Source organism: Bufo gargarizans, chromosome 8 (assembly GCF_014858855.1).
Source record: "Bufo gargarizans isolate SCDJY-AF-19 chromosome 8, ASM1485885v1, whole genome shotgun sequence".
Lineage (NCBI taxonomy): Eukaryota > Metazoa > Chordata > Amphibia > Anura > Bufonidae > Bufo > Bufo gargarizans.
This window is the reverse complement of record NC_058087.1, coordinates 183,862,699-183,882,437: the sequence shown is the minus strand read 5'-3', so window position 1 is coordinate 183,882,437 and position 19,739 is coordinate 183,862,699. Positions and strand designations below refer to the sequence as shown.

Here is a 19,739-nt window from a genome sequence, read left to right as displayed (position 1 = left end):
CACTGGAATTTCGGTCGAGATCTTCAATCAAGATAGCGGCTGGCGGCCCATCGCGAGAAAATGGAGAAGGTAAGTACGACTTTTTAGTTTTTTTATACTATTTCAGGTTAAATCGATTTGCTTACACGAAGCACGAGAAAATTCGGCTTCGAGGCGAATCGAATTAATCCTGAAATTCGCTCATCTCTAGTCAGGATAAGGGTCAATCAGGAGTTAAAATTAGGATACCAGGAGTGCAAGAATGAGAGACAGGCTAAGGGTAGAACCACAGTCTACAGCAGTGGCGACTCTAGGAACAATATATAGGGGGGGCACAAAGATACCACAGTCAAAAATGGGGGGGCACAAACAAAATAAGTATATATCAATAAGATTACAAAATACGAGAGAATTGCGATATGCAGGGATACAGTTATAATAAAGCAATTTACTTACAAAAGAAGCTATTCAGTCGTCTGCAGTGCCGTCCTCTGCTTGCTTCCACGTATTCTTTCCCCTTCTTTCTGTCTCTCGTCAGTGCACAGGCGCACTGTTATGGTGGATCTGTGGAAGACACACTGTTATGGGGGCATCTGTGGATGACACATTATGCCTCTCATTAGCCCTCATTATGCCTCTCATATCAGCCCCCATATCAGCCCTTATGCCTCATTAGCCCCCATATCAGCCCTTATGCCTCATTAGCCCCCATATCAGCCCTTATGCCTCATTAGCCCCCATATCAGCCCTTATGCCTCATTAGCCCCCATTATGCCTCTTATTAGCCCCATTATGCCTCTTATTAGCCCCATTATGCCTCTTATTAGCCCCATATGCCTCCTATTAGCCCCCATATGCCTCCTATTAGCCCCCATATGCCTCCTATTAGCCCCCATATGCCTCCAATTAGCCCCCATATGCCTCCAATTAGCCCCCATATGCCTCCAATTAGCCCCCATATGCCTCCAATTAGCCCCCATATGCCTCCTATTAGCCCCATATGCCTCCTATTAGCCCCATATGCCTCCAATTAGCCCCCATATGCCTCCTATTAGCCCCCATATGCCTCCTATTAGCCCCATATGCCTCCTATTAGCCCCCATATGCCTCCTATTAGCCCCATATACCTCCTATTAGCCCCATATGCCTCCTATTAGCCCCATATGCCTCCTATTAGCCCCATATGCCTCCTATTAGCCCCATATGCCTCCTATTAGCCCCATATGCCTCCTATTAGCCCCATATGCCTCCAATTAGCCCCATATGCCTCCAATTAACCCCATATGCCTCCAATTAGCCCCCATATGCCTCCAATTAGCCCCCATATGCCTCCAATTAGCCCCCATATGCCTCCTATTAGCCCCATATGCCTCCTATTAGCCCCCATATGCCTCCTATTAGCCCCCATATGCCTCATATTAGCCCCATATGCCTCCTATTAGCCCCATATGCCTCCTATTAGCCCCATATGCCTCCTATTAGCCCCCATATGCCTCCAATTAGCCCCCATATGCCTCCAATTAGCCCCCATATGCCTCCAATTAGCCCCCATATGCCTCCAATTAGCCCCCATATGCCTCCAATTAGCCCCCATATGCCTCCAATTAGCCCCCATATGCCTCCAATTAGCCCCCATATGCCTCCAATTAGCCCCCATATGCCTCCTATTAGCCCCCATATGCCTCCTATTAGCCCCATATGCCTCCTATTAGCCCCATATGCCTCCTATTAGCCCCATATGCCTCCTATTAGCCCCATATGCCTCCTATTAGCCCCAAATATGCCTCCAATTAGCCCCAAATATGCCTCCAATTAGCCCCCATATGCCTCCAAATGCCTCCAATTAGCCCCCAAATATGCCTCCAATTAGCCCCCATAATGCCCCCAGCAGCCACATTTTCTATAAAATAAAAAATAAAAACACTTACCTCTCCTGTTCCTGGACGGACGCCGCCTGCCATTTTCTCCTCAGTCGACTGTGCTCTAAACTGGCGCGCACAGCGTGAGGTCACAGAGCGACCTTACGCTGTGCGCAGCCCTGCACAGCCGACAGCCGAGGACCAGGAAGTGGTGAGTACAGAGCGTTCACCACTTCCTGGTCCTTCGGTACTAATGAGCGCTTCCATAATGGAAGCGCTCATTAGTATTCACTCTGGGGAATCAGCGGGGGGGCACCCGGGAGGGCAAGGGACAACATAGGGGGGGCAATTGCCCCCCCTCGCCCCCCTCTAGCGACGCCACTAGTCTACAGAAAAAACATGGCTGGATGATTTTGCCCAGGGGAGTAGCTAAAAGCTCATGGGCCCTGGTGCAAGAGTTTAGCTTGGGCCCCCCTTCCCTCGGTGCTTGTTCAAAAGGGGCAGGGGAGGGGAGCACATAGCCTTCCTGCTGCCTGAGGCAAACATTGAAAGGGCACCCTCTGATACCAAATTATTGACCTAACCCCTTTCCTACAGGCAGAGGTGTAAATTGACCAGCTTGCAGTTTCTATAATGCCAGTGTCTTATGTGGCACAAGGGTCTTTGGGCCCCTCAGGCTCCTGGGCCCGGTAGCGACTGCTACCTCTGCACCCCCTATAGCTACGCTCCTGATTTTGCCTGATGTCATCATCAGCAGATGATGGATGTTGTGGCCACATCCAGCACGGCCACGGCTGATGTCTGGACGAGAAGAAGATGCGTCCAGTTGCCTTTTGTCAGGAACTTATGGCTGGAGCTGGGCGAGGCGATAGACAAGTGGATATAACTGAAATGACATCAGAGAATGTCTCAAGGACTTCGGGAATGAGTAGGTTTTAGGTGGATGGCTCTCTATCTGGTGGAGCCCCTCCACTCCCTGTCCCTCCACTGACTGGTGTAGATCAGTTTACACCCGCAGCCCTCCGCTTTATGAGTTACCTGAAGTTAAAAGGTAGATTTATATCTAGTAATTATGTAGTGAGGGGCAGAAGCCTTGTGTGCTTCCTTCAACGGAAAGTGATTTATAACCGATTGTTTCATTACACCACCAGTGTGTTATTACCAGGTGTAGATGGGTGCCAGTCCTGGTCTCAAAGCCATACATCAAGGTGAAGGTCACATCTAGAGATGGCCTTGCGGTTCGCCTGGCGGTCGTTTCGCTGCAAACTTTGCTTGTTCGCAATTTGCCGAACATATGGCGATCTTCGCACGCGCCATATTTTTTTGCATAGCGCCAAAATTTGACCCATGACACATCCATAAGGTGGGACAGGACAGCCAATTGAGAAGTTTTGGCACATGGACATACCCCCTACCTTATAAATAAACCTGATCTGGCCGCCATTTTACATTCAGTGTTTTGCCAGTGTAGGGAGAGGTTGCTGTGTGGAGCAGGGACAGGCTGTTAGGGACACCAAACGCTAGCTAATAGGGCCACAAAAGTCCTTTTAAGGGCTGGTATAGGTGTGCTATCGATAGGTGTGCTACACAGAGGGGTGTGATATAGTTATAATATACTTTCTAAAAAAAAAAGTATATTATAGTGCATTTGTATTGTGCAGCAGTTGTGTGCGGTTCTGCGGGACAAACACTATTGGAATAAGTAATTGCAACTGGTGTGATTTACCAGTTGCCCCCCCAAAAAACTGATTGGAGCGGGGTGTTATATACCAATAATATACTTTCTATACAGTGCATTTAGGTAGTGCAGAATTTGTCTGCGGTTTTGCTGCATTACCGCATCTGCATAGAGTGAAAAACACTATTTAAACAAATAATTTCTACTGGTGTGATTTACCAGTTGCCCCCCCAAAAAAACAGATTAACCCCTTAAGGACCCATGACGTACCGGTACGGCATGGATCCCGAGTCCTTAAGGACCCATGATGTACCGGTACGTCATCTATAGTTCCGATGCGCAGCCATTCTTGGCATTGGATGAGGAAGAGTAGGTAGCAACGGCCGCCACACAGCGGTCTGACGACAGTACCCAGATCAGCCCAAGGTGCTGTTGCTGCCTACTCCAAGATCTCTGATGTCAGTGGTGGTGAAGGTAAAGAGGAGAGGAGGAGAAGCGGGCAGAACTCGCAGTGCACAGGAGGCAAAAATCAGACTGCAAATGTATCTGGAGCGAGCCATCTACCATGCACGGTCACATCTGGCGTTCCCAGGACGCCGCCACATGGCTCCACAGTGTGGGCTTTTTTTTAACGTGTCAGCTGCAGACAATAGTGTTACTATCTGCAGCCTGTGCTGTCAATGCATAAGTCGACTTAAGAAGGCACCTGGTCTCCCATTACCAAGCCCAGTGGGAGGAACATTGTCAGAACCCACAAAGCCACACTCCCGGCACTCCACGTCCTGCCTCTTCTCCTTGCCCAATGGCTGACCGCTGGCTTGTCAGAACTGCTAGCCCGCCGACTACTGCCATATAAACTGGTGGACTCGGAGGTCTTTAGAAGATTTGCAGCCACTGGCACACCGCAATGAAAGGTCCCCGGAAGGAAATATTTCTCCCAGAAGGGCATCCCAGAGCTATATGGCCACGTTTAGCGGCAAGTGAATGTATCTCTGGCACACAGTGTCGGTGCCAAGATACATCTTACCACAGACACGTGGTCTAGCAAACACGGGCAGGGAAGGTACATGACTTTTACTGCCCACTGAGTGAACCTTCTGACGGCTGTCAAGCATGCAACCCGTGGCACCCGTGTGGATTTGGTGTTACCGCCACGGATTGTATTCAGGCCTGCCTCTTCTTCTCCTACTCCATCCTCCTTCTCCTCCTCGGCTGACTCCTCCTTTTCCACTGCTACCGCCTCTTCCGCTGCACCCCCCCAGCTCCTCAGAACCTATTCGACATGCCAGGTGAGACGTTGCCATGCTGTGCTGCGGCTGTTGTGCCTGGAAGCCAAGAGCCACACTGGTCCTGCACTGCTTTCAGCTCTGCGGTCACCGGCCGATCAGTGGCTAACCCCGGTCAATTTGACAGTTGGTAAAGTGGGTGCGACAACGGTGCCAATCTGCTGAGCGCGATGAAACAGGGCAAAATGACACACGTGTCGTGCATGGCACACCTCCTGAACGTGCCAAATACCCCACAATTTGCCATAAAACTCTTGGCTTGCCCCTCGTCGAGTGTCCTGTCCGAAAGGACGTTCAGCGCAGGAGGGGGGATCGTGACCGATAAGCGCACTCGCCTAGCTCACAACAGTGTGGACTACCTCACATTTCTAAAAATGAATGAGGCATGGATCTCGGAGGAATTCAACACCTGTGACGACCACGTTTAGGTGAATTTCCTTATGCCAGCCCACACATATCCGCCACCACAAAGAAAAAAAAATGGTCCCAGTCTTATGTAAATACAGCGGCATAAAAGGCTTTTTCTGTCTAGTAAATGCCTAATATTTGGGGCCACGGAGGAATTCAACACCTGTTGAACACGACCACGAGTTATTGAATTTCAACTATTATCATTAGGTTTTTTTTCAAGAGGGGGGATTTCATTAGCCATGTTTTTAATCCAATTTTACATTTTGAGTTCTTTTAAACATATGTACCTGACATGTATTTGTACTGCCCTGCAGTAAAATTGATATCCAATCACCGTCCGTCTAATATACCTCCAGCCACACTTGATCTTTTATGTATGTTGAATGCATAATTTTTGGGGCCTGTAATCTAACTGGCCAACAGTAAAATTGTTATATGGTGACCGCCTAATGTACCTCCAGATACGTAATCACTTGATGTTTTCTGTCCGGTGAATGAATACATTTTGGGGCCTGTACTCCGCTGGCCTGCAGTAAAATTGATATCCAATGACCGTCTAATATACCTCTAGCCACATGATCACTTGATGTTTTCTGTCCGGTGAATGAATAGTTTTTGGGGCCTGTACTCCACTGGCCTGCAGTAAAATTGATATCCATTGACCGTCTAATGTACCTCCAGCCACGTAATCACTTGTTTTTTTCTGTACGGTGAATGAATAATTTTTGGGGCCTGTAATCTAACTGGCCTGCAGTAAAATTGTTATACGGTGACCGCCTAATGTACCTTCAGCCACATTATCAATTGTTCTTTTCTGTACGGTGAATGAATAATTTTTGGGGCCTGTACTCCACTGGCCTGCAGTAAAATTGATATCCATGACCGTCTAATATACCTCTAGCCACATAATCACCTGTTGTTTTCTGTCCGGTGAATGCCTAATGTTTGGGGCCCGTACTCCCGTGGTCTAAAATAAAAATTTTCTAGGTTCCAGCAGGGCACATTTTTGACAGTTTCCCTTTAAGACGCATAAAAATGGCCCCTGATTAAATTACATATTTTTTGTAGGAATCTTTGCCATTGATCCCCCTCTGTTATGTCACTGTCCATGTTGTGGGATGATTTGTGCTCTTCTAGTAAGTATTTGGTGGCTGCAAATATGACCTGAAGGTTTTGCCATTAAAGTGAATGGGGCCCGCCGCGAACTTGCGGTTAACGAACATTTGATCGCGTTGGCGAATCGTCCCGGCCGATGTTCGTCCATCACTAGTCACATCTGATGCTGGGAAAATTGGTCTGAAGCGGCAATTTCAAAATGTCCCTAAATAATGATCATAGACAGGATCAAAGAGAGGACACCTTACATCTCATTCCTACAATATTATGCAGAGGTACAAGATTTCCAGAGACTGTCATGCAAGGACTATAGAGACTTAATACTTGCCTAAATTTGGTGCACTGCCCAGGAGTGCACTAGAGATGAAGCTGGAAACGACAGATTTTTTTTTTTCTACTTAGATCCCATAGTGGGGCACCTAACCTTCCTCCTGGATCACATTCTGTGGCCATAGACCGAGTGATGTTTTTATTTATCTCGTCTTATGTTTTTTGGCTTCGATGTGCACCCCGCCATCTTGCGTCAGTGTGAATTCCGCAGGAAAGCTGAGAGGAAAACTGACTAATTCCAAGGCCAGTTTGGTCAGACTGGGAATGAGGTTTGGTTTCCTTGTATATTATCTATTTAGAGATCTTTAATTAGACTAATTACATCCTGCATGATGAATTACCCGTGTCAGACAAACCACCGACGTGTTCGTTCTTCTATCTGTCATACACATTACACGTATGTTGGCCGAACCTACTGATTTTGTCCGGACCTCCAATTATTTAATGTGTATGGGGGCCGATTTCAGGGGAGATAAGAATGGGGCTGTTGAATTTCCTATTTTTTAAGGAGCCTGGCAGGAGCTGAGTGGCATGAGTATAAGGGATGGAGGGGAGAGATGTGGCCACACTGCACCCGTACCAATAATAACCACAGCGCCACCATTAGAATGACGTCCATAGTACTCCCAATACATCTATGTTATACATGTCACTGAAGATTCCACTAGGACTTTCCGTAGAGGAAAAGGTCTCAAGACAAAAAGTGGAGCCCCCTACTGGCTCAGATTCATACTACTATACCATATGGCTATAAAGTGGAATGATAGAATTGCTTGCGGTCATCACTAGGGGGAGCTGAGGAGCGTACTGCATACTGGTTTATCACTGAGTTGTATGTATAAACAGTAGTCAATGAGCTCCCATCACCTACCACTATGTCAAAAAATGGAGCTCTGATGCCATAAAGATGTATTAAGAACTAAAACACATCTGGTAGCTCTTCTTCAGACATACAGGCATCATTATTACATGACAGATATACGGTATATATCAGCCAGAAGATCACACACATCTAGGTCACTGATTATACTATAACCGCCAAACGTCTGCAATAGATAGATCACAACCTGAGCAAGTCGCTTGATGACTGAGTCTGACCGTAAAATACACGGACGCGGAGGTTTACGTGCGGCAGAAAAATGACTGTCACTGCCAGGAAGAACTACACAATATACAGTATCACTGCGGGTTTACAGAAGAAATATATATATTCCATTTTAGGAAATACTGAGTTAATAGAGGAGATGCCCCCCCATTCAGGGCCCTCATCTATGAGCCACTCTTGGTCTGGAGGACCTGGCACGCCCATGGCGATTCACAGACAGTCCTTTTATTTCCGTGTGCACTGTATAATACTAAATGGAGCACTTGCTGCCAGGTTTCTCCGCAGATCACAGCTGATTGCTAGCAGTGAGACTCCTTATAATCATCTTTGCTGGACTCTTCTAAGAGAAGAAAACTGAAAAGAAAGCTCTTCCTGGTTTTGTTGAGTCACATGATATATCACATGATGCCTCTCAGCCAGTCAGCTGCTGTGAAAAGTATCATGTGACAATCACTCCGCCACTCCATTATGTGACATGTCCCTTACCAAAGCTAAGCTTTTATACACATTTTGTCGACATGGTGCATAAGTTTCCACCAGTAAACACACAGAGAATATCTATAGATAATTCTACATATTCTACTCCTTTCCTGCTTTGTCAGTGGCTTTGTCCTTTAATTTATTACAGTGTCATTTAACATAATTTACATTCTAGAGGTTGGGACAACCCATATTAATTAAAGTTTAACAGATCTGTTACCTGATATTAGTGGGTCTTATTAATTGCTCCAATTACAGAACATCTCAACGCTTAACTTCCATGGAATCTCATTAGTGCTAAATTAAAGGGAATTATGTCATCAGAAATTCTACTTATTACACCTGGCCGGGCAGCATTCAGAATCTAGATACCGTGCCAATTTCTGGCACCATCTTTGGCTCTTATGTCATCTTTAGCTCCTGAGCCCTCTTCGCCTTTAGTGGTCCTTTGGTTTGGTTCGTTTTCCTGACTTGAGTTATGGCTCAGTTCTGTTATTACGCTTCTGTCTGCCTTCTGGTTCAAACTGGGTTCCATCTGGCTATGCCACCCTCAACTCTCTGTCTTTTGACCTTGGAGCCACTGCTATTGCTAAGGATGCTATGACTCCTGTCCATCTCTAATGATGTCATCAGAACTTCTACTTCCACCTGGCCGGGCAGCTGTCAGTGTCTAGGTACTGTGCTCATATCTGGCATCATCTTTGGCTTCATCTTGGATCTCTTGCTTCATCTTTGGTCCCTGGCCCATCTTTTCCTTTGGTGGTAGATTTTGTTAGTTTTTTCTTGGCTTGACTTATGGCTCTGTTCTCCGACAACATTTCTGTTCGCCCCCTTGATTGAACTCGGTTCCATCTGCCAATGCCACCCTCTCAGCCAGTGCTGGGTCCCCGACTCTCTGTTTATCGACCTTGGAGCCACTGCTATTGCTAAGGATGGTAGGACTCCTGTCCATATCTGATGATGTCATCAGAACCTCTACTGTCCGAGAAGCTGTGTGCCTCTAGATTCCATGCCCATATCTGGCATCATGTTTGGCTTTGGCTTCATCTTTGACCTCTGGCATCATCCTTGATTCCTGGCCTATCTTGTCCTTTGGTGGTAGCTTTGATTTAGTTTAGTTTTTTTTGGCTTGAGTTATGACTCTGTTCTTCGACTACACCTCTGTCTTCCCCCTGGTTCAAACTTGGTTCCATCTGACTATGACCAGTCACCAATGAGAAGATACTTTGAGAACCATGACATGGGTATTCCAAACCATTGTAAGGAGGTCAAGATTGACTATCAGGGAATTCATTAGACTCAGTTTAGCCACTGTCAGAGTTTACCCTAAGTCTGGGTGATATCTTGGTTACCATTTTTTTACTTAGACTCAAAGAAATTAGGTCCTGTTCACATCTGCATTGAAGGTTCCATCACAGTTCAAGTCATATTTGATGGAAGAACAATGGACACCTTGGCAGAACCTGATGGACCCCATTGTAAGTGGAGTCTGTTGGGTGCCATTGGTGTCTGTGGAGCGTAGAATCTGGCATTGCACCATGTTTTCATGTGAGCCTGACTCGTCCGATATTCCTCATTTGTTATCCTCGCCGCCTGTAATTTGTGAGGACACGTCTTGTCACAGTAAATACCATATGTTTACACATTCTTCCGATGTGTTATAATGGTAGACTGTGAGTAACGTATGCGGGAAAACTATGCACTTATTCATCTCCCAGAATCCTTAGCTCTTGGCATTATTCATAGCTTGTTGGTATTGCAACAGCCCACTTCTCGTGCATTAGGGTGAAGGAGACCGGCATGTGTGCCAACTGACCTGGATAACTTCTTTAATTGAATTTAATGAAGGAGTGTCTTTAAGGTTGGTGAAAAAAATGCGATGACTAAGTGGCCAGGAAGACGATGAATCACAGCGAGGAGGGCGGCACTTGTATATCAGGGATATATATTATCTTAAAGTGGAATCAACAAAATACAATAATAATTATAATATATAATAATATATAAATATAATATTAAATATTATAATAATAATCAGCATTTGTTTTAAGGAAAGTTCCTGTCGTCACAAATTGTTACATCACTAACAATAGTAATGAAGATCAGAGGCCCCTTTAATTAGCGTGTCAGTGTGCTACCCAAAGAGGGTAGTACTAATGAGGGTAATGGCATCCACTAAGCAGCCCCTAAAGTGGGAGGAGCAAAAAAGTACTTCCTGTTTCTGAGAAATCACATGATACATCATACGATCCCTCTCAGCCAGTCAACAGCTCCAAAAGGGATCTTGAACGACGAGACACAGAGCTGATGATTGGTCAATTGTGGTCATGTGATGTGGTGCCAAAGATCCAGGAAGTGCTTTATTTTCGATAGTATTGAGGGCTGTTAAGCGGATATAATTGCTTCCACTCATTCTTTTTCATTTTTCGTTCTTCTGGGTGGGGTTTAGTGGGAGGGTGCATGGCCTACCACGGCCTGGCAGATCTACTACGCAACTTTTGACCTCATGCACACGACCGTTGTGTGTTTTGCGGTCCGCAAATTGCATATCCGCAAAACACGGATGGCGTCCGTGTGCATTCCGCAATTTGCGGAATTGCGCGCACAGCCATTAATATAACTGCCTATTCTTGTCCGCAAAACGGACAAGAATAGGACAGGTTATAATTTTTTTTGCGGCGCGACGGAATGGAGTAACGGATGCGGAAAGCACACGGAGCGCTGTCCGCATCTTTTGCGGCCCCATTGAAGTGATAAATATGGCGCTCAGCGATGTGACCACTTGTGGTGCATTTCCTCCTCATTGCAATGAATTGATCCGGATGATGAAAGACGCGGCGAGCTCCCGCAGGTGATCATGTCATCCAGACAGTCAGTGCGGGCACACCCCAACATTCAGCAGCGTTTTAATTCCACCCAGGCGAAGGAAGCCATTAAAAGGCATGGCGCCACACCTTTGTAAGTGTTTTCAGCTTTTGTCTCACGTGCGTAGCTTTTAATTACACTTCACCGAGGGGAGCAGATCGAGGACGACCCAGCTGTAACCCTAACCCTGGTTTCACACCTAAGCGTTTCTCAAACGCGCGTTTCTATGCACGTTTTTGTCGCGCGTTTTGATGCGCGTTTTTTTAATAGTGAACGCGCGTTTGACGCGCGTTTGGGTGATTGACAGCAGTGTTGTCCAAAGAGTCTATGGCCCAAACGCGCGTCAAACGCGCCAAAAAAAGCTCCTGTACTTGTTTGAGCGTCGGGCGTTTTACAGCGCGTTCAAACGCGCTGTAAAACGCGAAAATGTGAACCAGCCCCATAGGGAAGCATTGGTTTTCATGTGTTGCGCGTTTTACAGCGCGTAGGAACGCGCTGTAAAACGCTCAAGTGTGAACTTAGGGTAAGTTCAGACCTGAGCGTTTTACAGCGCGTTCCTACGCGCTGTAAAACGCTCAACACAGAGAAACCAATGATTCCCTATGGGAATGGTTCTCACCTGGGCGTTTTAAAGCGCGTACGATCGCGCTGTAAAACGCCCGACGCTCAAACAAGTACAGGACCTTTTTTTGGCGCGTTTGACGCGCGTTTGGGCCATAGACTCTTTGGACAACACTGCTGTCAATCACCCAAACGCGCGTCAAACGCGCGTTTACTATTACAAAAAACGCGCATAAAAACGCGCGACAAAAACGCGCATAGAAACGCGCGTTTGAGAAACGCCTAGGTGTGAAACCAGGGTCAAGGAAGGAGACTTGGCAGTGCATTGTAACGTATTGCACTGGATTCAGGGAGCGTATGAAAGGGTTAAGACTATCATACCTTCCTCAGTGCCAAATGCACTACCAAGGTGGTTCTGATTGGTGCGTAAAGCGTTGCTTGGATTTAATTAAAAACTAAGTATCCCATAATGATGCAACTGGTAAATGTATTAAAGTCGCTCTATGCCGACACCTTTGGCACCATTTCTGCTGGATAAGTGATAAATGTACACATGTTCCAACCTGGCATTGACTAGTCGCACAAGTGCCACCAATTACGCCACATCCATCAAATAAAATCTGTCACCCGTTAGGAGAACATAGAAGACTGACAAATTTTTGATGAGTGCCCGTCTCCGTTGTGCCCTATCCTTGACCAGGGTAGGCAGTTCTGCACTGGTTAGTTTCTTATCTCTATAGTGGTCTGAGCCGTTCTATTCTAAAAGGGCACATAGGGGGAATTTATTAAAAGGGTGTTCCAGGAGTACAATTTTAATGATCTGTTCTACGGCTAGGCCATCAGTATCCGATCGGTGAGGTCTAACTCCTATCCAATGTTTGAAGTGGCCACAGTGTTCTTCATAGACCGGTGACGTCACATTCATCAGTCACATGACCTATGTGCAAGTGAATGGGCCTGGGCTGCAATACCAAGCATAGTCACTATACAATGTACAGCGCTGTGCTTGGTGAGCCGCGAGGAGGCTGCAGCTGTCACAGCTGATCAGCTACCAATCAGATATTGAAGAATTAGGGTCCATTCACACGTCCATATGTGTTTTGCGGATCTGCAAAACACGGACACTGGCAATGTGCGTTCTGCATTTTGCGGACTGCACATACTCTTATAGAAAATGCCTTTTCTTGTCCGCAATTGCGGACAAGAATAGGACATGTTCTATTTTTTTGCGGAAGGGCTCTCATGTCGAGGACAGGGCGTGACCATACATCATACCAAGTCCTTGGACCTCCTGTTCAGTCTGTAGTTAATGTTCTATTGTTTGATCCGGGAACAGGTAAATCTCTGTTCATCACTCCGTGTGCACAGGTCACTGCTGTGACGAATGTACTCAACACGGTCGGCGCCGGCCATGTGTTTATTGCAGGTGGTCCTTGATCTTTCATAAAACTAGGGCTATGCGATGATGATGGTTACCTGGGCAAAAAAAATCTGTGCTCTTGCCGTCTATGAAGGCAAAATTGCATGAAGCTTGAGACCAAAATTCCTGCAATTTTGATTTGTCAACCGTCTCATCATGTTGGGTCAGAAGCCACAATGTGACCACATTAACAGTCATTAGATGTAATGACACAATATGACATTGCAACCTTCAGGGCTCGTGACCAAAGTCATCATGACACCATAGTATGTACTGACAACCAGGATATTCCAATATTGAAGAACCAGTAGATGTTGAAGTCCAATGAAAAGCTTGGAAGACACACACAGGTAGCTCGCTCTTGTAGTTTTCCTCTTGGAGCATTGCATAAGAAGTCCACCAGGAATATCTATCTCTGGAATGAATGATATGCAGGGCATGCTGGTGCAGCATAAGAAAGAAATAATAAACACAATATTACGTCACCCAACACAAGGAATGGGACGCACGTACATCACTGCTGAAATATGCCGCACAGAAAAATAAATTCAGTGATTACAACCAGTGAGTAAAATGGGCAAAGAAATACCTGATGGCCAATGAAAAATGACACAACCAAAGACAAAACATACCTAAGGTATATACTGAACATAACCCATGGTAGAAAAAAGAAAGACAAAATATAGCACCAGTGATAGAACCTTGACAAAGATAAAACAGATCCAAAGACCGAGCATAGCCAATGATGGAACAGAACCAAAGGCTGAACACAGGCCAATGATACAACAGGACCAAAGTTTGAACATAGCCAATGAGAGAACTGAACCAAAGACCGAACATAGCCAATCACAGAAGAGAACCAAAAACCAAACATAGGCAATGATAGACCATAGCCAAAGACTGAACATAGTCCATCATAGACAATATCGAAAGACGAAAGCTGAAGACTGAACATAGTCAATGATAGAACAGAATCAAAGACCAAACATAGCCAGTGACAAAACACAACAGAACCAAAGACCGAACAGAGCCAGTGATAGAACAGAACCAAAGGCCGAACATAGGCAATGATAGAACAGAACCAAAGACCAAACATAGCCAGTGACAGAAGACAACAGAAGCAAAGACTGAACATAACCAAAGACCGAACAGTGCCAGTGATAGAACAGAACCAAAGGCCGAACATAGGCAATGATAGAACAGAACCAAAGACCAAACATAGCCAGTGACAGAACACAACAGAACCAAAGACTGAACATAACCAATGATAAAACAGAACCAAAGGCCGAACATAGCCAATGATACAACAGAAATAAAAGCCAAACAAAGCCAATGATAGAACAGAACCAAAGGCCGAACATAGCCAATGATAGATCATAGCCAAAGACTAAACATAGTCAATGATAGAATAGAACCTAAGACCAAACATAGTAAATGACAGACCACAGGGAAACAAAACACTCAGGCTACTTTAACATTAGTGTTTTTTGCGGATCCATCATGGATCTGCAAAAACGCTTCCGTTACAATAAAACAACCGCATGCATTCTTCATGAACAGATCCGGTTGTATTACGTCTTCTATAGCCATGACGGATCCGTCTTGAACACCATTGAAAGTCAGAGTGTCAGAGAAAACTGATCGGTCCCCATTGACTTACATTGTGTGTCAGGACGGATCTGTCTTGCTCCGCACCACATCGCGGAGAGAAAAACGCTGGGGATGCAACCAAATGGAACGGAATGCATTTTGGTGCATTCCGTTTCGTTCAGTTCAGTTTTGTCCGCAATGAATGAGGACAAAGCTGAAGCGTTTTCCTCCTATGACGGATCTCAATAGCGGAATTGAAAACGCTAATGTGAACGTGGCCTTAGCTTTATCTGTCAAAACAAGACCATATTTTGTCAGGCAGGGATCTATTGACCTTATGAGATTTTCTGTCACAATTTTTCATGTTTTTTTTCACTATTTGCAGGATAGTGACTGTGGTCCTTGTGATAATCAGCGTGGTCTGGATTCCCATCCTACAGAATGCCAACAGCGGGCAGCTCTATGTATACATCCAGTCTGTCACCAGCTACTTGGCACCCCCAGTCACAGCCGTGTTTGGCTTGGCGATATTTTGGAAGAGAGCCAACGAGCAGGTAAACCCCAATGCTGTACACAATGCTTCACAATGGACATATCACAATAGGGCGCACCCAACGAACACAGTGAGTCTTAACACACACAATGAACAGAATCACTTTCTGCTCAAGGTCACTGGTCACAATGAATGTGAACATGGAGAGTCATGACAGGATGATCACCGTAATGACTTAAATGAGGATGACTGGGGAGTGGTTCACGGCTGTGTCCTTAAGCGGATTGATCTTTGATTCTAGCCGCACGTTTTCACTGTACTTTAGAAGTGGATGTCATTTGTCCCATTTTAATGCACTAAAGACAAAAGATTTAGGTGTTAAGTCAACAAAATAGTACAGTCTGTCCTGTCGGGCGGCTTCTAAACAATGATGTCATGGTAAGACTCTCTCCGCTTGCTTGAAGAAGACTTTGTGTAACTTTACACCTGTATAGAAGGTGTTTGAAGACACTTTATATAAGAAGCCATAGCTCAGAGTGCTGCAAGTCGCTCTCACAGTGGGTGGCACATCTGGAAGAAAGCCATGTTGCCAAGTGGTTCTCCCCCAGTCAGTGGTGCCTCCAGAATGTCTTGACACCATTGATTGGAAAGGAGTGGACAACCCTTCCTCTTAAGATCTCCACCAGGGTGATCAGATGGGATTGCTAGGGGAAGATCTGGTTGGCCACACATTTTTCCCACAACGGCCACTGCAAGGGAAATGTGTCACATGGCAGCCATTCAAATGAAGGCCACACACATATAATCCATGGACAGGGCAGGTCTGTCAGAGATATGGACAACTGCTCCACTTTTCCTTTGCACCAGTATTGATAAGTCATAGCCGGGGAGGTGGTGGTCTGGGCCAAATGGCAGATTCCCTAGGATTGGTTTTCATACCTGACAATCATAAGCAGGGGTGAACTGGGAACTTCTAGTGACCCTGGAAAAAATGACGCTTGTATGGTACCCCACTCGAGGTTGCATCACATGCATAGTTGCCAAGAGTCCAGAATTTGCCAGGAATGTACCAAATTTTTTCATAGCTTATTTAAAACCCACCTATTAGTGGGTGTTCTTGGCGGCAGCAATTTAGGTTAGTATTCTCATGGTGAACAACAGGGCAACTATTCACAGTCCTCTGTAGTGAGGGGGGTTGCAGGGTGAATAGCTCAGGCCTACCCCAGAAGTGACCCAAAACCCCATAAGTTATTCAGGACAGTGACCTCTCCGCGGACGAGTGCTCACTCAAGTGGTCAGTGACAGCAGTTCCACAATGAAGGTGGCTGTCTGATACCACTCCATCAAATTGCAGGGTCTCTTTTACCAGGCCCAGATCCTCCTCACTGCTAACTAGAGGTAGGTGCACCTTGTCTCAGCAGCACTCCATATGTCATCCTCTGACCGACTGACCCCTAGGGGGGCTACGACCTGGCCTCACATAGAAGGCCATATCATGGGCTGCATCCTGGGGTGTGTCCGTCCTGCAGGTTGTCAGCACTTAACAGGTGTGGAGGGCCAGAGGCAAGGCTGGATAATCCAGCAGAAGGTGTCAGGCTGGCTCCAGAGTCGTCACCTTCATTTGGGATAATTGCTGCATTGTGAAAACAGGTGTGTGTAGATTCCTGGCTTCAGAATAAATCCTAATCCCATCATTAATCCCCCTCCCCTGATAAAAGTGGGAGTTTTTCATAAGGTCTGCACGTTTACAGACGTTGAGGCGGGGGATGGAAACTGTATCTGGTAAAACCCATTGATTCAGACTTCCTGATATAGTATGATATCCTGAAATCCAAAGCAATTTTAGTATTAGGGTGTGTAGACTTTAGCAACTGATGTTTTGGTTGTCAATAAAATGTAAAGCAACTAGACCATTAAAGACTACTGTTTTGTGTCTACAGCACCTATGCAGACCCATGTATCTCCATAGTGACAGACTACAAACAAACCCTGTGTAGTCTGATCCTGCGGTCATAATTTTATTTTTACTCTGCCCCTATACTGTAGGTACATTAGCACATAAGGGAGACACATTATGATTGTGGTCAGCCCTATTAACTACCGTGGGTGTCACCAGGTTCTCCAGACTTTTCTCTCTTACCTTCTCTTAGTTCTTCCTGGCATTCAATCACTTGAGGAGAGCCCTCCCTTCCCATTCCCCTCACCATGCATGATTGAATCAGTGGCCAAACATTTTCATACCTGCCAGCAGGATACACCTTATTTAACCAGAAATAATGCCTGGTAGGGTTGCTCATGCTGATTGAAATATTACCTGTCTTGTGAAAATCGGTTGTGGCGTTCCCAAGAACAAAGACTTTTATGCAAATGAGGGCTTCAGTGCACCAAGGGGTGGGGCCTAGTCCCTTCCAGTGTTGGCCACGCCCCTCGTCGGTGCCCTGATGTAAAAGTCTATTTTTCTCAGATACACCACAACCGATTTTCATAAGAAAAGTATCTTTTTATTCAGCAGGGTCAACCCTACCAGGCAATATGCCTGTTGTAACAGAAGCAAGGAATTCTGGGAAAGATATTTCAATGGTAACAACAGTGAGGGAGGAAGTAGCTAACTTCTTTTTAGACAAGCGTTCGATTAGAAACCAATATGGTTGTCAGATGGGACAATCCTTACTAATCCTTAAGTAATCTCAAATTAAAGGGAACCCATCAAGCGTAGGAGGAGCTGAGCAGATTGATATATTTTTAAGAAAAAAAAACTTCTTCCATCTCGTCTGCTCTTCTATTCGGAAGAACGTGAGACAAGTGTGTGCAGCACAGAGAGGCAGCGTATTGTATGTATTGTACCTCCCTGTGGTGACTTCTGTGCATGTGATTGCCTGTTTCCAAAGTGTGGTCACCCAAAATAGCAGTAACATGGCGTCCTGACAACCGGAAGTCCCTTGTACTGTGCGGAAATGTGTGGCTTCAGCTATAATGCTAATATACGGTGTAATGGTGTGAGATGATGGCGGTACGCTCATACGTTGCACTTCCCATGTCTCCTCTTCTCTCCTCACAGGGAGCATTCTGGGGTCTTATGATCGGCCTGGTGGTCGGATTAGCTCGGATGATTATGGAGTTTGTGTATCCCATCCCCCGCTGCGGAGTCCACGATGAGCGGCCGTCCATTCTGAAGGACGTTCATTACCTGCACTTCGCCATCATTTTATGTGCATTGACGGTGGGAATAGTAGTCGGGATAAGTCTATTAACAGAGCCGCCCCTCAAGTCTCAGGTAGGTGTAATCGATGGTATCATGCACCAAGAGACCAGGAGAGCTTTCTTCCCGCGCTACTAAAAATGGAGGAAATCTTGATAACAATTACCTGGCCAACCCCCACCTTTTTTTTTTTAGGAAAAAACTGTCCAGGTTAATGCAGTAATTTAACATAGGTGGTGCTTGTTTCCATCGGCATAATCTTTATTGTATATCTGATGCCCTAGTGCCAGCAGTGCCAGTCAGAACAGCGCCATGTGTAATGCCAAAGCCTGGGGCCAAAATCAGAAGCTAGTTTTCTTGTTTTGATGTTCTCCATCTCAGTCGTTACGGCAAAGTAAATATAAAGGACATCATCGATCTGCCATTCAGCTCCAGAAGAGCATCCGTGGCCACCGGCAAAACGTTACATAGATGTATGTGGTCAATATGGCTGCCACCGACCATCTCAGGTCTACACATCCTACTACTGAGAGAGCAATGACCTAGATCTCTCCTCTACAGGTTAAAAACCTCACATGGTGGACAATCCCCCGGGGAAGAAGCCCACCCGAGATCACACTCAGGAAAGTTTCCACCCGAAGCCATTCGTCCCCAGGAGAGAATGAAGGTGGGCTCATTGTGATCTGTTATGGTGTCAGGTAGCGGCATCGGTGGTATCAGGGTAGTCCATGGCACACATCACTACTGGTGGGCCGATGCCTAATCCAGAACTTCTAGATGCCCTTTTATATTGCCATTTTCACTCATCTTTTTTTTTTTCTTCTCATTTCTTTGGACAGTCCCAGCCAATTGTTCCCCGCGAGGCCGGACCTGGAGCAGTATGCTGTGCAAACCCCCCACAGAACCGGTGGACTCTTCCACCCAGCTCCAGCAAAGAAGCATTAAGGAGGATCCATTCTGGGCGCGGGTATGCTGCGTCAACGCCATCATTCTCATGTGCGTCAACATTTTCCTCTATGCATACTTTGCCTGAAGACCAACAGGAGCAGGAAACATTGTGTAAACATTACCCACATGAGTGTCCTTTAAATTAACTATTTCACTGTCAGCCGTCAGTACATGGTAAAGGTTCATGTCGGTCCACTTACTGCCAGCCTGTGCCATGGTTCCGTTTTTTACTGGACTCTACACTGTACCTGTATGTATGTCAGAATATGGCTTCCTGCCCCGGTAACCTCACACCGCATGACCCATGCTTTTTACACAGAAGTCAAGATGGCGGAGCACCAAGGCTAAAGAGGCCGCTGACATTCCTGAGATTGTGTGCAGTCATAAAGTGCGATTACTGAATAAAAGGTGTTATTAAT

General features: G+C 45.9%; 1 protein-coding gene across 5 annotated transcripts in view; it reads left to right on the top strand.

The window, feature by feature from the left end:
* The window catches only part of SLC5A10 (solute carrier family 5 member 10), a 117,251-nt gene extending 97,512 nt beyond the window's left edge, over positions 1-19,739 (top strand). For all 5 annotated transcript variants that reach the window (XM_044305009.1, XM_044305008.1, XM_044305010.1 and 2 more), the window contains 4 exons: positions 15,066-15,234; positions 18,232-18,447; positions 18,934-19,039; positions 19,212-19,739. In XM_044305009.1, coding sequence (XP_044160944.1) covers positions 15,066-15,234; positions 18,232-18,447; positions 18,934-19,039; positions 19,212-19,405 — 685 coding nt within the window. In that variant the 3' untranslated portion in view covers positions 19,406-19,739. The remainder of the gene's footprint in view (positions 1-15,065; positions 15,235-18,231; positions 18,448-18,933; positions 19,040-19,211) is intronic.